Here is a 20,236-nt window from a genome sequence, read left to right as displayed (position 1 = left end):
AGGGGAATGGCATCAGTATGACGACATTGTGTGTGTTAAGCCAGAAAAAGGCGTATTGAAACAAATTTATGAAGGAGTGAAAAGTGTTTGGACTGGCCAGAGGAAACAACTGGTTCAAGGCAGAGACATAGCGGGGAAGATAATGATGGGCACAATCTTTCATCTTCTCAAGACATGGAAAAAAAAGAATTTAGAAAATTTTCTAAAACAGCTGAGTCAGTTTTTCGATATCTATTCAAACCCATCTACACATGAAGTATTGGGGCACACGAAATGGACCTCCTTAAACTACGACGAGAACCATGTAAGTATAGAAAATTTGCTCTGGTATAGCCAAAATTGTCCTCTGAACCACTTTGCATTTCCCAAGGTGCGGAATTCGATCAAAGACTTCATGTTGACAGATGTGACTCCGCGGGTACAAGGGAATGTAAATTCCCCCCAAAATAGTTTGTACATTGAAGACCCTCTGCGAGCGGCTGCGATCATGCTCTACGTGTGTGAACGATACCGTATCAAACTGGACACTACCAACCGCCTCTACCTTTGCGCTGAGCTGTGTTTACCCAAACGAGACAAAAGTGGCTTCCTTGAGTACTGGAAAGATTTGTCACGGGATCTTGCTCTTCTTCCAAGGTATAGTGTGATTCAGTCAGAATCATTCCTGGCAAAAATTACTTAAATGCCTTTATCTACTCTAACTAACCATCTTCATCCTGTTTGTGTTGTAGCCTGCCAAGCAGCTTGTTCTCTCTTATCAAAAATGTGAAAGACTGTGGGCACCCCCAATGGATTTTGGCATTACCCCTCTTTCACCTCCTCGACGGAAAGGATGTACAACCTTTTCAGGTGCTGACACCTGAGAATGGTCTGAAAGATCTTGGAATGGGCGAAATTCACAATGAAAGTGAAAGGAAGTAAGAACTATGATACGAACACTAACACCATATGAGTGAGGGAGTGAGTGATTAACTTCTCACCGTCTTTCGCTTGTCAGGAACTTGCTCAAGATGATGAAAGACAACCGTCATTTGATGGAAGTGGATCCACTTGCAGCACGATCTGGGTTTTACCTGATGTCACTCGGTGAATTTAAAGATTGCAGTATCAACATGAACATCCAACTTTTGGACATGCTCAATGTTTTCAACCTGAAAGCACCAAGGGGCATCGGCTATTCTAACTCTAAGGTATGCCATGATTAAGAACAACAAACCAAAATGAAAAAAAAACTGTAGTAGAAGTGAGTGTGGACTTCTATTTTTCATGATTAATTGGGGTCAAATTTGATTCCAGTCGAATACATATTACAACCATGTACGGTAATAAATTGCTATTAATCTCAAGTTGTTAATGTGACAAACTTGAACATTAAAAAATATTATGTGCGTTTTCTTAAAGTGGCAGTAAGCGCCTGGTATTCCATGTGGTTGCAAGTGTGCCCCCTAACTCGGTGTAGCTGTGTTAAGAATGAAACAATCACTTTTCAATTCATATTCGAAGTCATTCCACCCCATTTTAAGCACCTTAATAAAGTTCAGATGTTCTACCTTGCAATGTACGCTGACCCTAACATGGTAAAACCAAAAGTCCAAAAATCGTTTTGTTTCATTGGCCCATAACATTTTTCCCTGCTTGATTTTGGGAGATTGGAGATTTTAAGTAGTGCCACTGGACAATGTTAATCATAATATTCTTGGGGTTTAAAATAATGGGTGATTCTGGTTTTCCTTTCAGGATGTATCTGAAATTCTTTCTCACATCCAAAGCAAAGTCCTTGAGATGAAACACAGGTAATTATAATTTTTATTTAAACAAAGCAATATTTAATCTTATTATTTTTTTATCTTATATCTTTTTTTTCTTTTTATCATATGTAATTTTCAATATTTTTAAACATGGCAATATTTTTTCCCTATATTATTTTCATGTGTTCTTCAATTTGCATATTGAACTCCACTGCATCTTTGGTAGTGATGTCTTGGAGGCTGATGCAAGATCGTGTCTGGATGCAGCAGTTAAACTCTTTGAGAAAATTTGCAAAGGAGCCACGTCGTCCTACAAGGACATTCCTGTAGAATGCATGAAACTGGTTGCGTCCGTGTTTGATTTGGCTGTTCCACACATGCAACAGGTATGAAAAATGAAATCGTATGTGGAATGCCTTTCACATAGAGGTGGGTTGGCAATTTAAACTGAAAAATCATTTCCATATAGGAGGCTGGAGGAGATGGAAAGCTACCATATGCAGAAAAGATCTCAAAGGCAATGCGCATCATGAGATCTTGGATGAGTTCGCAATTCAAGGGAAATTTGCTATCCAAGAGTTATTTATCTCGCAACCTTGAGGCTACGCAGGAAATGGAAGTGAGCACTGTAATGTTTTTTTTAATTGAAATAACACAAGTGAAGATGGACTCGCCTGTGACTCACCTGTCTTTTGGTTTTGTATTAAGAGCCACCATAAGTCAATCTTTTGATGGTAATAATATGAACATGTTTTTTTGATAATCTGTTTTATTTTGTGCAGGTATGGAACCACATACTTGGAATCCACTTCAACAATAATAGCTGTCAGAATGAGTGGAGGCAGACATTAGCTTCGGATTTTGAGGGCAGGTATAAAAAGGTACAGGATAACGGCTTAATTGCACATCATTTAGATGCCTTTTTTTTTTTTTTTTTGAGTTAGTGGAATGTCTGCTGTGTTTGTTTTTAGGAAAAATCCGAGGATCAAGTTGCGTTTTACTGCGCAAAAATAGAAAAACTGGAAATTTCGCTTCAAAATGTTTCACCTATTATTGAGAAGTGTGCGCTCGAGGCTGTTACATCTGTATGCCAGGTATCCATATTTTGTTTTTGACAATTGTTAATGTTGAGTAAATTTGAGAACGTAACCTAAAGATAAAGTCTCACCCTTATTGTATGTCTGCTTCCTCATCCAGACCAAATCAGAGGTCCAACTGCTCGAGAATTTGAAGATGAACAAGAAATTTGTGAAAATTTTCTCAGCCATTCTCAAAAGTTCCTGGCCAAAGGATCAACAAGGAAGTTATGAGGAGAAAGAAGAAGTTGTCCTTCAGCACCTTCTCACGTGGACTGGTGCCAAACACATTTTACAGCTATCTGGTAATCCCTCAAACAGCTTTTCATTGATCAGCTTTGATGAAAATGAACACCCAAACCTAATATACGGTTAGATTTGTCATCTTAGTCAGGAAAGGTGCTAGTGACATTCAATTGTATCTCCTTTTCAGATGCAGAGGAAAACCTTTTTGACATGCTCACCTTGGATGCCAAAGACAGAGTCACCTTTGCCATGTCAATATTGACAAACATCAAAACTCAGTTTATTAAGGGAAATATTCCACTGAAGCTGCTCCGAATGCTCGTGGCAAATCAAAAAGCCTTCATAGAGCTGCTGAAGAGTGGTAATAGTCATCTCCTCTTCACAAATGACGGAAAGGCAATAAGATAGACTGACGTGCGCTTTTTTTTTTTTTTTTTTCTCCAGAGGATACTTACAAAATGAAAAGACTTCTGAAGTGTCGAGAAGGTGAACTTGATGCTGTAGACAAAGAGAAGAAGCAAGTGGATGCCTTGCTCACGATGATCCGCCACCTTGACAAACACATGGCGGGTATGAGGGTGAAGTTTAGTGTGATCAAACGTTTGCAATGTATGACAAGTCTTTTTCCATCCCGTTTCTTTGCAGTTGATGTCTGTGAGATGGATGAATTACGCCGTGTCAATATAGAGATGATACCCCTTGACCATTTTATGGAAGTTCACCCGTTTGACCAACTCCCCCCAGCTATGGCTGGCGTTGTCACTTATTTCAAAATGAATGAACGCATCAGACGCATGTCAGATGATTTGGACAAATTCAAAGACAGCCACATATTCGTATTGTGCTGGAAAGAACAAGGCAGACTTCCTGAAGGAGACACCTTGGACGATAATCCCGTTGAGGAAGCGGTACCTCGCGAACCGCTGACATTCGACGAGCTTTGCGAGGATATTTTCGAGCCTTGCATGGATGATTACACGGATATCTACAATGGTTTAAAAGATGGAAGTATCGGGCTAGAGGAGGTGAACCGGCTTTTCGGCAATTATAAGGGCAAGTACGCGGAGCTCGAACGAGACCTGGAGATCATGTGCGGGATTGACATGTCGACAGATAAGCAATGGATTCACACCAGGCTTCAACAAATTGAGCAATTTCACGAACTCCGTCAAGCAGCGGATTCAGCTGAGGTCATCTTGGCCGTCAAAGAGACGCTCTGTCTTCAAGGAGACTTCAGTGTGCTGGAGACGCTCTTGAATGTTGTGAGTTGAATGTCTACAACAAATCGATGCTATGTTACTTTTGCGTTTTCTTTTTTTCCCCGAAATCAAAAGTGTAAAACTGTGGGACCCCCCATTAACGCTCCAATGTAAATGGCTGAGCAATGACGGCAATTTTGACGTTCCTGAAAAATAAGGGTTGTGGCGATTCAAAATGTATGCTCAATGGCAGCAGTATTTTTCTCCTCAAATTGCTATTACCGTATTTTCCGCACTATAAGGCGCACCTTCAATGAATGGCCCATTTTAAAACTTTGTTCATATATAAGGCGCACCGGATGATAAGGCGCACCTTCAATGAATGGCCCATTTTAAAACTTTGTCCATATATAAGCCCATATATTTGCCATAGTGGCTCAATATCGGTCCACATATAAGGCGCACCGGGTTATAAGGCGCACTGTCGGCTTTTGAGATTATTGGAGGTTTTCAGGTGTGCTTTATAGTGCGGAAAATACGGTAATCATGTTTGCGTGTTTTTTTTTCATGTTCAATAATAGTTTATTGGGTATTTATATTCAGAATACTTTCTTGTCACACCTGAGATTCCACTGACATTGTTGTTTTTATGGTTTTCTCCCTTCAGAGTCATGCAGACACTCAGGAGAAGGAGCTGCGGTGCATTGACAATGACTTGATAGAAGCCAAAAAGGATCTGGTTGACATCACGGAGCCTCGTAGACTTTGCTTAAATGAGCTAAAACACAGAGGCCATTTTGTAAAATGGGTGAAAGATGCACTGAAAGGTAACTAGCATGAATATCTCAAAGCTCATCTAGGCCGGGGAATTTTAAAAATGCCGACTCCTTTCAGATCTGAAGGACCTGAAGGTGTTTGTTGACCTTGCTTTCATCTCTGCGGGAGAAAACGACATGGAGGTGGACCGTGTGGCTTGCTTCCATGATGCCATTCATGGCTACGCTCCCGTCCTGTACGAGCTGCCACCAAATTCTGGTTTTCCGGCCTTCAAAGAGGTTTTAAAGAAACTCTGGAGTGCTCTCGACAAGGACAACAACCTTACCAAAAAAATGGTAATGGGAAAAGATTTACTCCTTGTGATTAAGACATACATTTCACGACACAAATCTATTTTTTCTTTTCCAGTGTGACAGTGGCCGCCATTTGGAATGGCTGAAGAATGTTAAGGATAGTCATGGCTCAGTGGAGTTGTCTTCTATGGCTCTGGCAACAGCCATTAACAGAAAGGGCATCTATTGGATCCGTGCAGTGAATGGAAAAAAGGTCAATTGACAAATTCCAGGGTTGATTTGCCTGCTATTTGACATGTCACAATAATTCACATCATTTAGATTAATAGTTATACGGAAGCTATGTAATGCTATTCGTTAATTACGTCAACATACTGCTGGGATAGGCTCCATCACAAACGCGACACCTCGTGAGAATAAAACAGAATGACCAGCTCACTACATCACCAGGCCCTACCCCTTAAATTTACATAAACATCACACAAATGATAACTAAGTTGTCTTTTCTAGAGATTATATGTTTGCAATGTTTGGTGCATGTTCAAAATGTGTTTTCGAGAAATGAAATGTGTTTAAAGCATAGGTGTCAAACACGAGGCCCGGGGGCCAGATACGGCCCACCACATCATTTTATGAAGATAAATTTGACATCCACTTTGTGTCATTACTAAAATTACAAACTTTATTCACTTTTAAAAATGACAGATATTGATCACTGATTTTTCAACTATCGACTGTGGGTCTGGCATATATTGTAATGCTCACTGTATCAGACAATTAGTCTGAATGTGTGCTTTTTGTGACAGGTAAGTCTGGACACTGTCTTAGAACTGGAAATAGTGGAGGAGGAGAAGGAGGAGGAAGAGTGTGAGGCATCCTCTTCCTCAGAAGAGAATGAGGATGAAGAAGAGGATGAGGATGAAGAAGAGGATGAGGATGAAGAAGAGGATGAGGATGAAGAAGAGGATGAGGATGAAGAAGAAGATGAGATGCACTACTATTCTCTGGAAGATGTGCGGGAGCTGCAGAACAAACTGATGCTCATGTCTGGGAAAGGTGATCAGGGACAGCAGGAAGTCAACTACTTTGCAGAGGTACTGTATTTCTAGCAGTGACAGATGAAACAAATGGGGCACCACACAAAACTGAATTAGGCTAAGCCAAAACTGCAATACTCTATCATCTATCTATCTGTTTGTTTCCTTCTGACATTCTGATTTTGTTAAAAAAAAATTGTATTACAATTTGGCTTTACGAGAGATGCCGCAATGTAATTTTTCTTCTAAAACATTTCATTCTCAGGTCTTTGCCGGTGTTCAAAGACTAGCTGAAGCTTTCATTGCTCTCTACACCGCTGGAAACCCTCTTTTCAGACACTGGGAAGCTCAAGTCCACTGCTGCCTCAATGGGAATGTCAACATTGAGATGAACTTCAACCTTGGGAAAAACGTTGATTCTTTGACCATTGAGGACAGCCTTCCTGAACTTTGCCTCAAAATGGAGGACCACTTGGCCCTTTGGATGGAATTCCTGGACACACAGCGATTTCAGCATTACTATTTGAACTACTTCACAGCGGAACAAATCTTCTTCCTATGCAGCAATCTGTCAGAAGAACACGTAAAACGTGTTGATGATCAAGTTCTCATGATGCTGTCCTTTATCAAGGCCCCCTGCACAGCCTCGGATGTATCGCGCGTGTGGCATGAACTTCAAAATGAAGTCCTCACACCTCCACAAGAACAAAATGAGGAATCTGAGTTCCAGGAGATGAATGCTGAGGTACAAGCAAACAGATTTGAAAGTTTCAATCAGATATGGGAGGACTACATGAAAGACCCAAAGCACATTCTTGACATACAAAGTCTTGGAAAACTACTGGAAAGGCTGGCTAAGAAGGATGATGTTTCTGAAGAACAGGTTGAGAACTTCATAAAGAGAGAACTCCCAAAAAGCATGGAAGCGGGAAAGCCAAACCTCCTTGTTTGCCCTCAGACGGCAGTGTTAACTTCTTGCATCTCCATTTATATGACCAGTCACGATCAACCACTCCCAACTTACGACGAGGTCCTGCTGTGCAATTCCACTTCAACTTATGAACAGGTGGAGCTTTTTCTTAGGCGTTGTCTCAGCGCAGGTTGCAAGGACAAGAAGATATACTGTCTCCTGTTCGGGGAGCTGCTTCCGTACGACGTGAGTTCTAAAGTCGAAAAGTTTTTTCAGCGCATGAACGTGCGATGTACGGCAGACTACAGGCTTGTTCTTCTGTGTAGCTCCGAAAAAGAACATGCCTACCTTCCATCAGCTTTCAGTCAGTACAGGTTGCAGGTTGTACCTCAGTTGTCACTGACCAGCATCCAAAAGTACCTCCAGCATCATTATGTGGTTCCGACAAATCAGTCAAGTGCAGCTGCTGTATTCAAAGATGGCCTCTGTGTTGGCACTGTCTCATCGGAAAGGGCTGGTGTTGGTAAGTGTAAGCCTGTTAACAATTTTGATCTTGCATCCAAATGCTTTTATCGTAATCAAAACAAGCTAGCCTACACCCAATATGCTGTTTTTACTATTTTATTACTATTTTTCTAAATCTTGATATGAATTGATTTGGAATTGCAACATGGTGAAAAAACATACTTCTGATCATAATTGTTTTCATAATTTCAGGTAAATCACTTTACATCAAGAGGATTTACCAATCACTGAAGGAAGCAACTGAAGAACGCACAAGTCGAATATGCATTCGCCTGATTGAACCCAGCGTCGATGAGCATGCCATCCTTCAGTCTCTTTTGAAAAGCGCTCGAAAGGACAAACTCACCGTGTTTCATTTTGACATTACTTCATCGGTAATTGTTATCATTTGCGTTACATTTGATGTCCGCTGGTGCTTTCGTGTCAATCTGTATTTCTGCTCTTTTAAAAGGTGAGGAAAGGTATCCACGAGTTTCTATTCAAGTTGTTGATTCTACGTTACCTAACGGACTCGGAGGGAAACACCTGGAAGTGCAGTAATAAGGATCTTTATGTCATTGAGTTTTTAGAAGAAACCGTCAAGCCAGGCAAAAATGCTTCAGCTCAGGTAGGAGCTTTTGATAAACGGTCATTTCACCATAGAGCTTTCCTTACCTCGGGCTTTTCTTTGGTCTCCTTAGACTGCTACCTCCATCAGCTCATTCACAGACGTGTTCCCCAAAATTATTTGCCGGCCACCGAAAGAGGTCTTGGAACTCGCAGTGAAGAAGGAACAACATTTCCATGACAACCCACTGATGGATGACAAAGTGTTCAGGAGTTCAGCCTTCCAGCGACCGTACCAGTATCTCCGAAGATTTCACGATAACATTAGCCTTGATCGGTTCAATTACAAGAGCAACAACTCTGAAGGTTCGGAGATGGAATGTCTTCAGCTGCTTCTCATATACTGTGGCATTTTCGATCCTTCCTGGGCGGAACTTAGAAACTTTACTTGGTTTCTCAATCTGCAGCTGCAAGACTGTGAGCAATCTGTGTTCTGTGATGCCGTTTTGACAGGAGACATTCTCAATGGGTTTAAAACCTTTGTGGTGGGTTTTATGATTGTCATGGCAAGAGACTTTGCCACACCATCACTGAATCTCTCTGACCAAAGCCCTGGGAAATCACAGATGGACTTAAATAACGACGAGGAGGACTTGGCTCCGTTTTTGATTCGAAAAAGATGGGAAAAGGAGCCACACCCGTATATTTTCTTTAATGAGGACCACTCATCCATGACCTTCGTCGGATTCTATCTTCGACCCAATTCACAGAATGCATATGATGCAATTGATCCAAGATCTGGTACGGTTATCAAAACAAACGTTATGTCAAAGGAATTGTTTCAAGGACTGCACAATCAGGGTGTTCCTTTTAACATCAACTTTGATAGCCTACCCAGAAAGGAAAAAATACAGCGACTATGCAATGTTCTTGGAATCAAGGAGCCTTTTGACCCGGATCCAACATATGAGCTGACAACGGACAACATCCTGAAGATGCTGGCAATTCACATGCGTTTCAGGTGTGGCATACCTGTCATCATCATGGGAGAGACAGGATGTGGGAAGACGAGACTCATCAAATATCTTTGCGAGTTGCGCAGGAACCGCGTCGCCGCTGAAAATATGAAACTGGTCAAAGTGCATGGCGGGACATCATCGCAGATGATTTACGCCAAAGTGAGAGAAAGCGAAGCTATCGCTTCCGCCAACAAACAAAAACATGGATTCGACTCCGTTCTCTTCTTAGACGAGGCCAACACCACAGAGGCCATAAGCAGTATCAAGGAGGTACTTTGTGACAAGACAGTCAAGGGGGTGCCTTTGGATGCCAACAGTGGATTGCAGATCATCGCCGCATGCAACCCTTACCGAAAGCACACCGATAAGATGATCAAGAGGCTCGAATCTGCAGGTCTTGGGTACAGAGTCCGGGCTGAGGAAACGGATGAAAAACTAGGCTCAATTCCTCTCCGCCAGCTAGTCTATAGAGTTCAAGCATTGCCACCAAGCATGATCCCGTTGGTGTGGGACTTTGGCCAGTTAAACGATCAGACGGAGGAAAAATACATTGAGCAAATTGTGACGAGAGTTGTGGAAAGTCAAGAGATTCCGCAGAGGTACTTTGAATGCATTACTCTGTCTCTCTCCTCCTCACAAAAGTACATGCGTGGAAGGCGTGACGAATGTAGCTTTGTTAGCCTGAGAGATGTCGAACGTTGCATGCAGGTTTTTGTTTGGCTCCACGACCACCACAGAGATTTCTTTGCAGAGCTCAGAGGATTTGACCGTGGTCAAAACAAGAAAAAACAACGGGATCCAAACAAGCCAGAGGAACGAGATCCAGTATTGTGGTCTCTAATTATAGCCCTAGGTGTGTGCTACCACGCTTGCCTTGAACAAAAAAAAGACTACAGAAAGTGTGTCAGCAAAAGTCTGCCGTCATTTTACACGCCAGCAAAAATAAGGGAGGAAATCACACTTATGCAGGACTTACTTTTGAGTGGCGTGCCAATGGTTGAAACGATTGCACGAAATGCCGCCCTCAAAGAAAATGTTTTTATGATGGTTTTCTGCATTGAGCTCAGAATTCCGCTTTTCTTAGTCGGGAAACCTGGAACCTCAAAATCTCTGTCCAAGACACTGGTGGCAGATGCAATGCAGGGCCAAGCTGCACACTCTGAGCTCTACAAAATGTTCAAACAGATTCATTTGGTGTCCTTCCAGTGCAGCCCACACTCCACATCAGAAGGGATCATCAATATTTTCAAACAATGTGGACGCTATCAGGAAGGAAAGAATCTGGAGGAGTACATTTCAGTCGTTGTCCTTGATGAGATTGGGCTGGCTGAAGACTCTCCCAAAATGCCACTTAAAACCCTTCACCCATTGTTGGAAGAAGGTTGCATTGACGATGAGCCGCTGGCACACAAAAAGGTGGGCTTCATTGGCATTTCCAACTGGGCATTAGACCCCGCAAAGATGAACCGAGGCATTTTTGTCTCTCGGGGTGATCCTGATGAGAAAGAACTGATTGAGAGCGCAGAAGGCATATGCTCATCTGATGTGATGGTCTTGGAGAAAGTCAGGGAATTGTTCCCCTATTTTGCACGAGCCTACATTAATATTGTCCAGAAGAAAGGCAAAGGATTTTTTGGCCTGCGTGACTATTACAGCTTGATTAAAATGGTTTATGCAGTGGCCAAAATTTCCCAAAGAAAGCCCACCATTAAGGAGATCACAAAGGCCATTTTGAGGAACTTCAGCGGCAAAAATGATGTGGATGCCATGGCTGTCTTTAATGAAAACTTTTGCCTTGCATCCGACCCGGAGAACATCAGCGCCATTGAGTTTGTGAGAGAAAACATTCAGTCGGCCGGACAAGAGGAAGAATGCCGCTACTTGCTGATCCTAACTCGAAATTATGCAGCCCTCCAGATCTTGCAGCAAACCTTTTTTTCAGAGATCGGTCAGCCTGAAATAATTTTTGGATCCAGCTTTCCTAAAGACCAGGAGTACACTCAAATCTGCCGCAACATCAACAGAGTCAAGATCTGCATGGAGACCGGTAAAACTGTTGTGCTTCTGAACTTGCAGAACCTTTATGAAAGTCTCTACGATGCCCTCAATCAATATTATGTCTACTTGGGAGGGCAGAAGTATGTGGACCTTGGCCTCGGAACCCACCGTGTCAAGTGTAGGGTGCACGACAACTTCCGGCTCATTGTCATTGAAGAAAGAGAGGTGGTCTACAAACAGTTCCCAGTACCGCTCATCAACAGGCTGGAGAAACATTATCTGGACATCTACACCGTCCTGACAGCAGCGCAGAAGAGTATGGTCGAGAAATTAGATGAATGGGTCAGACGCTTTGTTTCGGTCAGCAATCGCATTGTCATGAATCAGACGTACGAGTACCATCCATCAGACGTCTTCATTGGCTACCATTCAGACGCTTGCGCTTCCGTGATCCATCAAGTGATCGAAAAGACAAAGGATGCTTTTGAAATCGTCGATGCTGAGCAGAGACTTCTCCAAGAGGGTAAATTTGTACTGCTCAGGTGTGCCACCCCGGATTCAGTGATGCGATTGGAACAGACCGATCTTCCCAATGGAGAAAGTGAAGAACTTGCCAATGTCTACTTTGAAGATCAGAACAACAACTGCCTGGTTGACTTCATCGTTGCTCATACAAGACAGGAAGTCCATCGCGTTGCCTCCTTCACAGAGGTAATGTTCACGTACCAGCGCCTGAGAGTTCACTCTCTCGACCCTGAAACCTTTTTTTTTTTTCAATAACTGATTTGCTTTCCAAACTACAGGTCACAACGTTCTCCAGACTTCTCACTGCACCCGACTTAAAACCATTGGAGCAAATGTTGCAAAGTGTCACACTTCTCTCACTCCAGCAGTTTGACGCGGAACACCTCTTCTTGAAGGAAATCAGGTTTGTGGATTATCGACACACTTCATCCATATTGAATGCGCAAAATAAGCAAAGAATTCATAATGCCGTGTTAAAGTCCAAGTAAAAATATAAATTAAGATATTTAAAAAAATATTAACTTCAATTAACATTATTGTTATATATTATATAAATAAATGAAATGATTAAATTATATAAATGAAATTATTATTAATTAAATGTATATACTACATTGCAAAATAAGCAAAGAATTCATAATGATGTGTTAAAGTCCAATTAAAAATATAAATTCAGATATTTAAAAAATATTAACTTCAATTAACATTATTGTTATATATTATGATATAAATAAATCAAATTATTAGATTATATAAATGAAATTATTATTAATTAAATGTAGATACTACATTTGACTTTTGTTAAGTCTGAAGCAAGTAAAACAACTCCTACAAGGATGTGGTTGCAAGCTTTGGAAGTGACCATTTTCTTCGACTTGTGTTGTTGGGATGATGAAAGCAGTCCAATGTTGTTCTCGTAGAAATTTCCTCACCCCTGACGAACAAAACATATACGAAGGACCCGGCGACAAGGTCCTCATCGTGCAGAGTGAATTCAAGGAGGCCACTCATAGTCTCCATCTAATTGCATCTGCAAAGTAAGCAACTATCATTTTCCATGTACTTGTGCCACAGTACTGAACTTTTGCTGCCTAATTGTCAGGTATTCCGCTGTAAATGAAATCACCAAGATCACTGAAGATGATTTGGACTCCAGGGTTTTCGTCTACTTTATCACCAGGCTTCCAAGGGTTCAAGGAGGGACTGCCTATGTTGGATTTCATGGCGGTATGGTCGCTAATTTGCATTTTGTCGTAAATATCGAAAGAGTCATTTCAAGACATGTGAATCTTGACAGACCCCTGGACGTCGGTGCATCTAGATGACCTCAGAAAGCCAAAGGACATATTCACAGGCATTAGAAAATTGCAAAACATAACAATTTGTCAGCTGTTTGAAACAAAGATGAACCAACCTCAAGGTGGGAGATATTTTATTTTTCATTTGATTGATAACATTTGGTGGTGCTAAACAAAATCTTTTAACAGCTCTAGAGGCAGGTGAGGGAGGTGAGGCGGGTGAGGTTGATGATGCGAATGAGGAGGACGCAGACGCAATGGATGCTGAGCATGTAAGACAAACCTCATTTGCTTCAGTGTTGAACAAGGGCCACGATCTGCTATTTTCAATTTTTTTTTTTTTTAAATGCCAACTTCAGGGGTGCTTTAGAAATGTAACGATTATTATTTAGTTCATTTCGCAAAATAAATGATTTCTGGGTGCTTAACAAAGGGTTGCTAGAAACCACACCCCCTCATCATTATTTTGACCACATTGTAAATGAATATAAATGCCGAATAATCCATTGATTCATTGAACCCGAATTTGAGCTAGATAAAATGGGCTCAATTAATGGCACCGCTTTTGTTGACTACACAATGTTGTTATTGTGCAGAACAAAGATGACACTGCCCTGGACATCACAGCATTGGTGCGTAGCTGTGTGCAGAGTGCAGTCGGCATGCTCAGGGATCAGCAAGGCCGGGGCTGGCGCAGCACTCAAAGACTTGAGACTCTTCTGATTCTTCTCAGTGACTCTGACCAAGTAAAAGGTAGTGTCCACTTAGTACATTTTTTGCTCGTGTCCCTGGTTAACATTGGTGCCGTTTATTTGGCAGGTGACTTCCTGCAAATTCTGAAGAACCGTCTTTACTTATTGCTAGCAAGTGAAAGCAACTTTTCATCCGCCTCAAGCAATTGGGTCAATCTGGTGGCTTCTAATATTGACGCTTTACAGGAAGGAGGTACATTTTGGTGAGTGGCATCCTCGCACAATACAACATTTGTCTTTCGAAGTTTTAACCATTTATTATCATTATTATTGCAGCCACTCTTTATGGAAACGCATTCAGGCCGTGGTGACCCCTGCCTTGGCTCAACTGGTTTCAGTCATTGACGCTGACCAAAACCTGGACATCTTACTGGAAGACCTTAGTCCCTCTGTGAAGAGGTTGTGGTTACACATCTTCGCCGATGACAAGTTGCTGGAAATTCCACAGCCATCTCTTGAGTAGGTGGACATCATAGCCTTCAAAATCAACCCAACAAATACTGCCTTATCAACATTGAGTGATTTCATTTGTGCCAGTTGTCGGAATACACAAATGAGTTATATAGACAAGATTATCGGCATAGACAAGATTATCGGCCGAACCCGTTAACGGGGCTGATATTTCACATTTTGCCTATTATCTGCATAAGACTTTTTTATGTTCAACCAACAGCCGATAAGTGATCAATTTAAACCTGAATCAGGGATTAATAGTTTCTCTTATTGTGCTTTTTTTTTTTCTTTTGTAGTTACATTAAGCAGAAGAAATGTTGCAATCTTAGTTTTGAATGGTACTTGCTATGACGTGTTAAAATATAATATTTACATTTAGATACTTTCAATTCACTTTATTTATTCATTTTTCATTAATTAATCATGAATTGACTTTATATTTGGTATTGGTTAGAAAATCACAAATATTGGTGTGGCAGTTTTACATTTTGAGCATGAGAGCAATTTTAGAACTTTCAAATCTGGACTACTTTCTTTATCGTGCATTTTCTCCCTCAAACAGTTCAGAGACAAAAACAATTCTTGTACGAAGCTACATCGCTCAAGGCAGGGACTTTTCCTTCAACATGCCTTTCTGTGGGAGGATCAAGCACTACTTAGAGGAACTCTGGGTTCATGCGCGTCAAAATGAAGGTATTGATCCATTGCAGAGATTGATCTTTTGACTTTGGTTCACCCTGAATTTCTCTTGCTAGGTCATACTCAAAGATTCATTGATTTCTTTGCCACAACATCATTGGGACAATACATAGCAAAAGACACCCCAGAGATGCAGCATGAGTTCTTTGATCGTTACCTGTGTGGTTTTCTCTTGTTGACTATTAATGTCAACCGTCAAGAGGATTTGAAGGTTGGAGTATTTGCAACATCGGTGATATCAATTAGTACATGTGTACATAACCGTGCATTCATCCATGCTCTTTGCATGCTTTAGCTCTTGCATGCAGCTTTGAACACCTGTGTCAAAGAACTACGCTGTCAATTGAATGACACCGATGCAGTTCCGGCGCTTCCGTGGGTCCATGCTGCCTATCACCAGTCCAAGAACCGACTCCAGAACCTATTCAGAATGGTCTGCCTTGAACCGCAGGTGACTGACAACCTCTTAACAACTGATTGCACGGCTGGAGATGAGCTGGTGAGTTTTGTATTGTTGTGTTAAATGTGTATAGGTCAATTCAAGTTGCAAAAATTGGTGTGCAATAGATGTTGCATTCTGGGTTTTTTTTTACTTTCCTCTCATCACATTGTCTAGAACCGTGTTTCCCAAACTTTTTAGAGTCCATTTTTGAAATCTGAAAAAAAATCTCACGGCACACCGCCAAACAAAAAATTCACAAATTGTGTCATGTATTCAAGATGCTCGATGTGTATGCGGCTGTTGTTTGCCTGGAATACCTGGAACCTGGACCCTTGGAGACAAATGCCCAAATGCAAGCCTGGGTTAGACGAGTGAACAAACTCAAGGTCCCGATTGAGCTGGTCTGCTCGGAGGAGAGTGTAAGACACTACCGAGACAGGAGCAAGACGATTGCCAGCCAAGTTCGGTAAGTCGAAATGAAATGAAAGAAGCTTTGAAACAAAATGAATTATTTACTTCTACTTCTCAGCGCTCGCTGGAATCGGATATTTTCACTGTCCTTATTTGTGGAGCACTTTGAGACGCAACAGAACGAGATAACACCTTTAGTGATAAAACACATGAGACTACTCAACCAGGTTGGTGAGAGTTGTGCGCCAGTTTTACCGATAAAGTCAGGCACCATAAAAAGGAATGAACTTTTCTTTCTCAGGCTCTCGAAAACAATTCTGACCTTAAAAGTCAGCAGCCGTTCGACGCGATGGTTCGCCTGCTGAAAATCTGCAAAGACGAAGCTGTCCAACAAGTCTTCAGGTAGCATTGATTGCTCTTCATCAGTGTCTCAGATTGTCTTCCTGTCTATGAGTCTGTTTTTATTTGCTGTGTCCAGGTTCAGTTCGGTCCCTTGGTGCTCGCTGTGTCAAGGAGACCCACGTGATCCTGTCTGTTTGCCCTGCGAGCACATCTTCTGTGTCTCATGTATCGAAAAGTGTCTGGTCCCCTGTCAGATGCATGTCTGTCCTTGCTGTAAGCAGGCACTTCCTGATGACTTCACCCCTGTTCCCTCCGATGACTTACGGTTGGTGATAGTGGAACTTGGATTCATTTCAAAATCCCCATGAAGTGAACCTGTTTGCAGCAATTATTTTCGAACATATGTATTTTTTTCCTACTTTCATGCTCTTGTACCTTCTGCGCAGGGTTCGAGTTGAACAACACGCTTTCTTCAGGAATCAGTGCAACGCTTTCTTCATCGACTTAGTGTCGAGCGTGTGCTTCAAGGACAACTCTCCACCATGCCCAGCTGTCATTCACCACTTGCTGTCTTTTCTTTTGGTGGAAGCCAGTGCTGCTCCTATTCTCACTGGTACCTACTTTCTTATTCTGTACTCATACATGTTTGGAGTTTCCAGAAATGGGCATTTTGTTCAATTTTGCTCGTCCATCTTTAACATTCATTAGTGGCCTGGGCACCCGTCAATCATTATCAATGCGTCATTTTTTTTCAAGCAGAACAAAACTGTCTCAATCATTTACGGTGTCTCTTTTTCACGAGCAGCATTGTTCTTATCTTTTCAGAAAATTGGCAAACAACAACCAAGGTGCTCTCTCCGTTTGGTGACTCTGCGGATAAAAACCCAGTGTTTCGATCAGGTCTGCTTAAACTTCTGCTGAAGTACAGGTGGGGTATGCCAACGTTTTTTTAAGCATTGTAATTTATTTTTTGTACGTTATGGACATGGTAGTATAACAATGACTAAACCTGCTAGCTTGTTTGGTAACTACATGGTACCTGCAAGCTTGTCTTTTCTTGCTCACCATCTGTCCATCTGTCTGTCCACGGCAATGTTATTGCAACGTGTTTACCCTGCTTAACCAGGCCATGAATTTTACTCCCTCACAGTTTTGAAGACGTGAAAGATTACCTGCAGCAACACCTACTGGCAGTCGAGCAGTGCCACATACTAGAGAAAAAAGAGAAAACCAAACTGTACTGTATCTACCTGGATTGCCTGCAGGTATACATATTTATTTGCAACGCTCCAATTTTAGTTTTTAAGGGGTCTGATCTACTGTAAAAATAAAACATTTAGAATCACTCATTCCAACAAATAAACCTGATTCAAACGTTTTTGTTGTAATAAGTCAGGTGTTCTGAGTACAGGAACATTTTGGAGTATTTTAAGCAGTTTTTCTGGAAATATAAGTCTTTTTTTCCCCCCCAATTTACTTTGTCCAGATGTTTTTATTATTGTTTGCAATGCCTCAAGTTTTGGATGTAGGAAAGAGCACAAGATCTCATTTCACTCCACAATAGCTAATTTCTTATCGATTTTGTTCTCGCATGGAGGATGCCATGTTTGAGACTTTCCAGTTCAGGTCGGACACGGACAAGCAGGCGTGCATGTGTCGCGAAACTACCTTCCTGACATGGGTCCCGCAGCAGCTTGGCCCATTGACTGAGGAGACGCTGGTCACAGTGGAGTATCTGCAGCTGGTGGCGAGAGTGCGCATGGATCTGGATTTAGCAGCGACTATCATTGCTACTGGTGAGTAATGCCATATATGATGACCGACTGCTGCTGTCTTGTGATTGAACAATGCTCACCCATCACGACAGAAATGCCGGACGGAGGAGAGCCGAGTCAAAGCGACCCTTTCCTGGAGAGTGTGGTGAACTTGTGTAGTCGCAGTGGCAACAATTGGTATCGTGTCTACTTGGTTCGTAAAATAACCAGCCAACGCGGAGTGGAGTTTGCCCAAGAGCTCCTAAAAACGAATGACAAGCACTGGCTATTTCCTGAAGAAGTTCAACAGAAGGTACGGTTGTCCGAGATGATGATTTTTTTTATTTTGGAAAATCAGTGGTGGGAAAAGTTTGGCCCGGGGGCCCACATACGGCCCACTTTCTTCTTAAAACCTGTACATTTTTAGATCAAGAGTCCTGTGATTTTTCCCCTAAAATTGAGTCATTTATTGGTTTCATATATTTCATTTGAATCACACTTAGGATGGACAAGCCATCCTAGTTGACCATTATCTTGTGTACGGGGAGCCCTACAAGAAAATCAGAGATGCATTCTCAGATGCAATCGTAACTAGCCAGTTGGACTGCCTCGATAAGATTTGCCAGGTAGGTAATAATGTTTTTGGATTGTTTGATGTATTCACTGGAATTTTACTCATTAGCTTTGGCTTTTAACTTTTAGGAGTGCACAACTTCACCACAGAGAGCAACGGTTTACCTGCTCTTGGCTCTGCACAGAGAAGTGACCAACTTCTTTAGAAACGACAATGTATGTCTGCATCAAGATACGGAGGTACTGTAGATGTCCTAAATAAGGAGCAAAGCAAGCATTGGCGAGGTCAAGCGTGACTTTTTGTGTCTTTCTTTGTTCACCACTTGCAGCTTTTCTGCGCCCTGATGAATTTCATTGACACTTCCAAAGTGCTTGCTAACCCAAAGGTCAAGGCCTTTGCTCGTGCTCTGGTAACCAACCATCCTGGGCCTTTGGAGGTCACTCCTGGAACATCCGGGGACTATTGTGCATCCTTGGCATTGGCTGTTCACCTGGCTGCTGTTTTGCTTTGCACAAACCAAAAGATCGTAGCACCTCTGCAACAGCTAGCAATTGAACCAAACACCATGCAGGTACTGTAAAACCTTTTAGAGCAGGATTTTTGTGTCCAAAAAATGGCGCAAACTTAATTACAAACAGATGTCAAAAGTGATTTGTTAACTGGAGAGGCTTTTAAAAAGTTTAAGCTAACAAGTCGCCACAGGTCTCATTTTTGTTTGAGAATACAATTATTTTGAGAAAGGCGCATATCCAGATAATTTTTTTCGTAAAGACAAAATGTAAGCTGTTTATTTTTTACTACCAATGGTTTTAAGATGGGTTTGACAGGATATTAAAGTTATTTGAGATTTCATCGTTTCGTCTGTCCACAATAGGCCACCTTCTTGCCTACCATGCCGCAGGACAAGTTAGCAGAGGCTCAACAAGCTCTGGGGAATTCAGAACCACTCAGGTGGTACAGTAAGTTTTTTTTTTTATCTCATTCGTCTATTAGTTTGATTTAAAAATAATTCATATGATAACATATCAATTCTGAATTATTTTCTTATCATAGCGTGTCCAAATGGTCACCCCTGCACGGTTGGAGAGGTTTGTTGTTTTTATTCTCTTCCAAAGAGAATCTCTTTCTGCATCTCTATTTGTTTTCATATTCCATTGTTGTTTTTTACCTTCTTCTCACCAGTGTGGCTTACCTATGGAGAGACAGACTTGCCCTGACTGTCAAGCCCCCATTGGTGGGATAAACCACCAAGCCGTGAACAATTTTAGTCAACTCCAGAGCAGGTGAGTGGCCGACATATACATAGTAATTCACTCTTATAAATTCAAATTTATAATCTTAAAAATCCTGGAGGGTGTAGTAGCAGAGGCTTGACATCCAAAGGTCATGTACAGCACCTTTAGCATCATTGCGCGTGTTTTGTTTTCAGGAGTGACCGCACTCAGACAGGCCACATACTTGGCGACCCTGGTCGAAGGGACAATGCAGACATGATGGACACCAAGCACCTTTCCCCTGTTCCCTTCACAGTCATTCGCATGCTTACCCATTTGGCCATGCTGGTCGGCACTTTCGACCACTCACAGGTGTCACCGATAACTTTTTTGGAGCA

General features: G+C 41.8%; 1 protein-coding gene across 1 annotated transcript in view; it reads left to right on the top strand.

Annotated features, from left to right (window-relative positions):
- rnf213a (ring finger protein 213a) overlaps positions 1-20,236 on the top strand; it is a 28,600-nt gene that overhangs the window by 3,726 nt on the left and 4,638 nt on the right. Inside the window, exons 8-55 of the mRNA XM_049746187.2 lie at positions 3-304; positions 371-636; positions 732-917; positions 998-1,190; positions 1,738-1,793; positions 1,975-2,134; positions 2,218-2,367; positions 2,531-2,629; positions 2,720-2,842; positions 2,946-3,129; positions 3,258-3,431; positions 3,515-3,640; positions 3,716-4,332; positions 4,937-5,096; positions 5,164-5,381; positions 5,455-5,592; positions 6,146-6,433; positions 6,642-7,809; positions 8,004-8,185; positions 8,263-8,418; positions 8,492-12,085; positions 12,178-12,302; positions 12,820-12,936; positions 13,002-13,126; positions 13,197-13,319; positions 13,387-13,469; positions 13,794-13,950; positions 14,017-14,152; positions 14,226-14,408; positions 14,965-15,095; positions 15,158-15,312; positions 15,397-15,600; positions 15,822-16,009; positions 16,073-16,181; positions 16,256-16,356; positions 16,433-16,621; positions 16,743-16,909; positions 17,122-17,224; positions 17,447-17,561; positions 17,894-18,092; positions 18,164-18,363; positions 18,554-18,676; positions 18,753-18,863; positions 18,953-19,195; positions 19,499-19,583; positions 19,678-19,712; positions 19,807-19,907; positions 20,054-20,210. Of these exons, the coding sequence (XP_049602144.1) occupies positions 3-304; positions 371-636; positions 732-917; positions 998-1,190; positions 1,738-1,793; positions 1,975-2,134; positions 2,218-2,367; positions 2,531-2,629; positions 2,720-2,842; positions 2,946-3,129; positions 3,258-3,431; positions 3,515-3,640; positions 3,716-4,332; positions 4,937-5,096; positions 5,164-5,381; positions 5,455-5,592; positions 6,146-6,433; positions 6,642-7,809; positions 8,004-8,185; positions 8,263-8,418; positions 8,492-12,085; positions 12,178-12,302; positions 12,820-12,936; positions 13,002-13,126; positions 13,197-13,319; positions 13,387-13,469; positions 13,794-13,950; positions 14,017-14,152; positions 14,226-14,408; positions 14,965-15,095; positions 15,158-15,312; positions 15,397-15,600; positions 15,822-16,009; positions 16,073-16,181; positions 16,256-16,356; positions 16,433-16,621; positions 16,743-16,909; positions 17,122-17,224; positions 17,447-17,561; positions 17,894-18,092; positions 18,164-18,363; positions 18,554-18,676; positions 18,753-18,863; positions 18,953-19,195; positions 19,499-19,583; positions 19,678-19,712; positions 19,807-19,907; positions 20,054-20,210 (12,305 nt within the window). The remainder of the gene's footprint in view (positions 1-2; positions 305-370; positions 637-731; positions 918-997; positions 1,191-1,737; positions 1,794-1,974; positions 2,135-2,217; positions 2,368-2,530; positions 2,630-2,719; positions 2,843-2,945; positions 3,130-3,257; positions 3,432-3,514; positions 3,641-3,715; positions 4,333-4,936; positions 5,097-5,163; positions 5,382-5,454; positions 5,593-6,145; positions 6,434-6,641; positions 7,810-8,003; positions 8,186-8,262; positions 8,419-8,491; positions 12,086-12,177; positions 12,303-12,819; positions 12,937-13,001; positions 13,127-13,196; positions 13,320-13,386; positions 13,470-13,793; positions 13,951-14,016; positions 14,153-14,225; positions 14,409-14,964; positions 15,096-15,157; positions 15,313-15,396; positions 15,601-15,821; positions 16,010-16,072; positions 16,182-16,255; positions 16,357-16,432; positions 16,622-16,742; positions 16,910-17,121; positions 17,225-17,446; positions 17,562-17,893; positions 18,093-18,163; positions 18,364-18,553; positions 18,677-18,752; positions 18,864-18,952; positions 19,196-19,498; positions 19,584-19,677; positions 19,713-19,806; positions 19,908-20,053; positions 20,211-20,236) is intronic.

This window comes from Syngnathus scovelli, chromosome 16, assembly GCF_024217435.2.
Source record: "Syngnathus scovelli strain Florida chromosome 16, RoL_Ssco_1.2, whole genome shotgun sequence".
Classification (NCBI taxonomy): Eukaryota; Metazoa; Chordata; class Actinopteri; order Syngnathiformes; family Syngnathidae; genus Syngnathus; species Syngnathus scovelli.
This window is presented reverse-complemented; position numbering and strand designations above follow the sequence as displayed.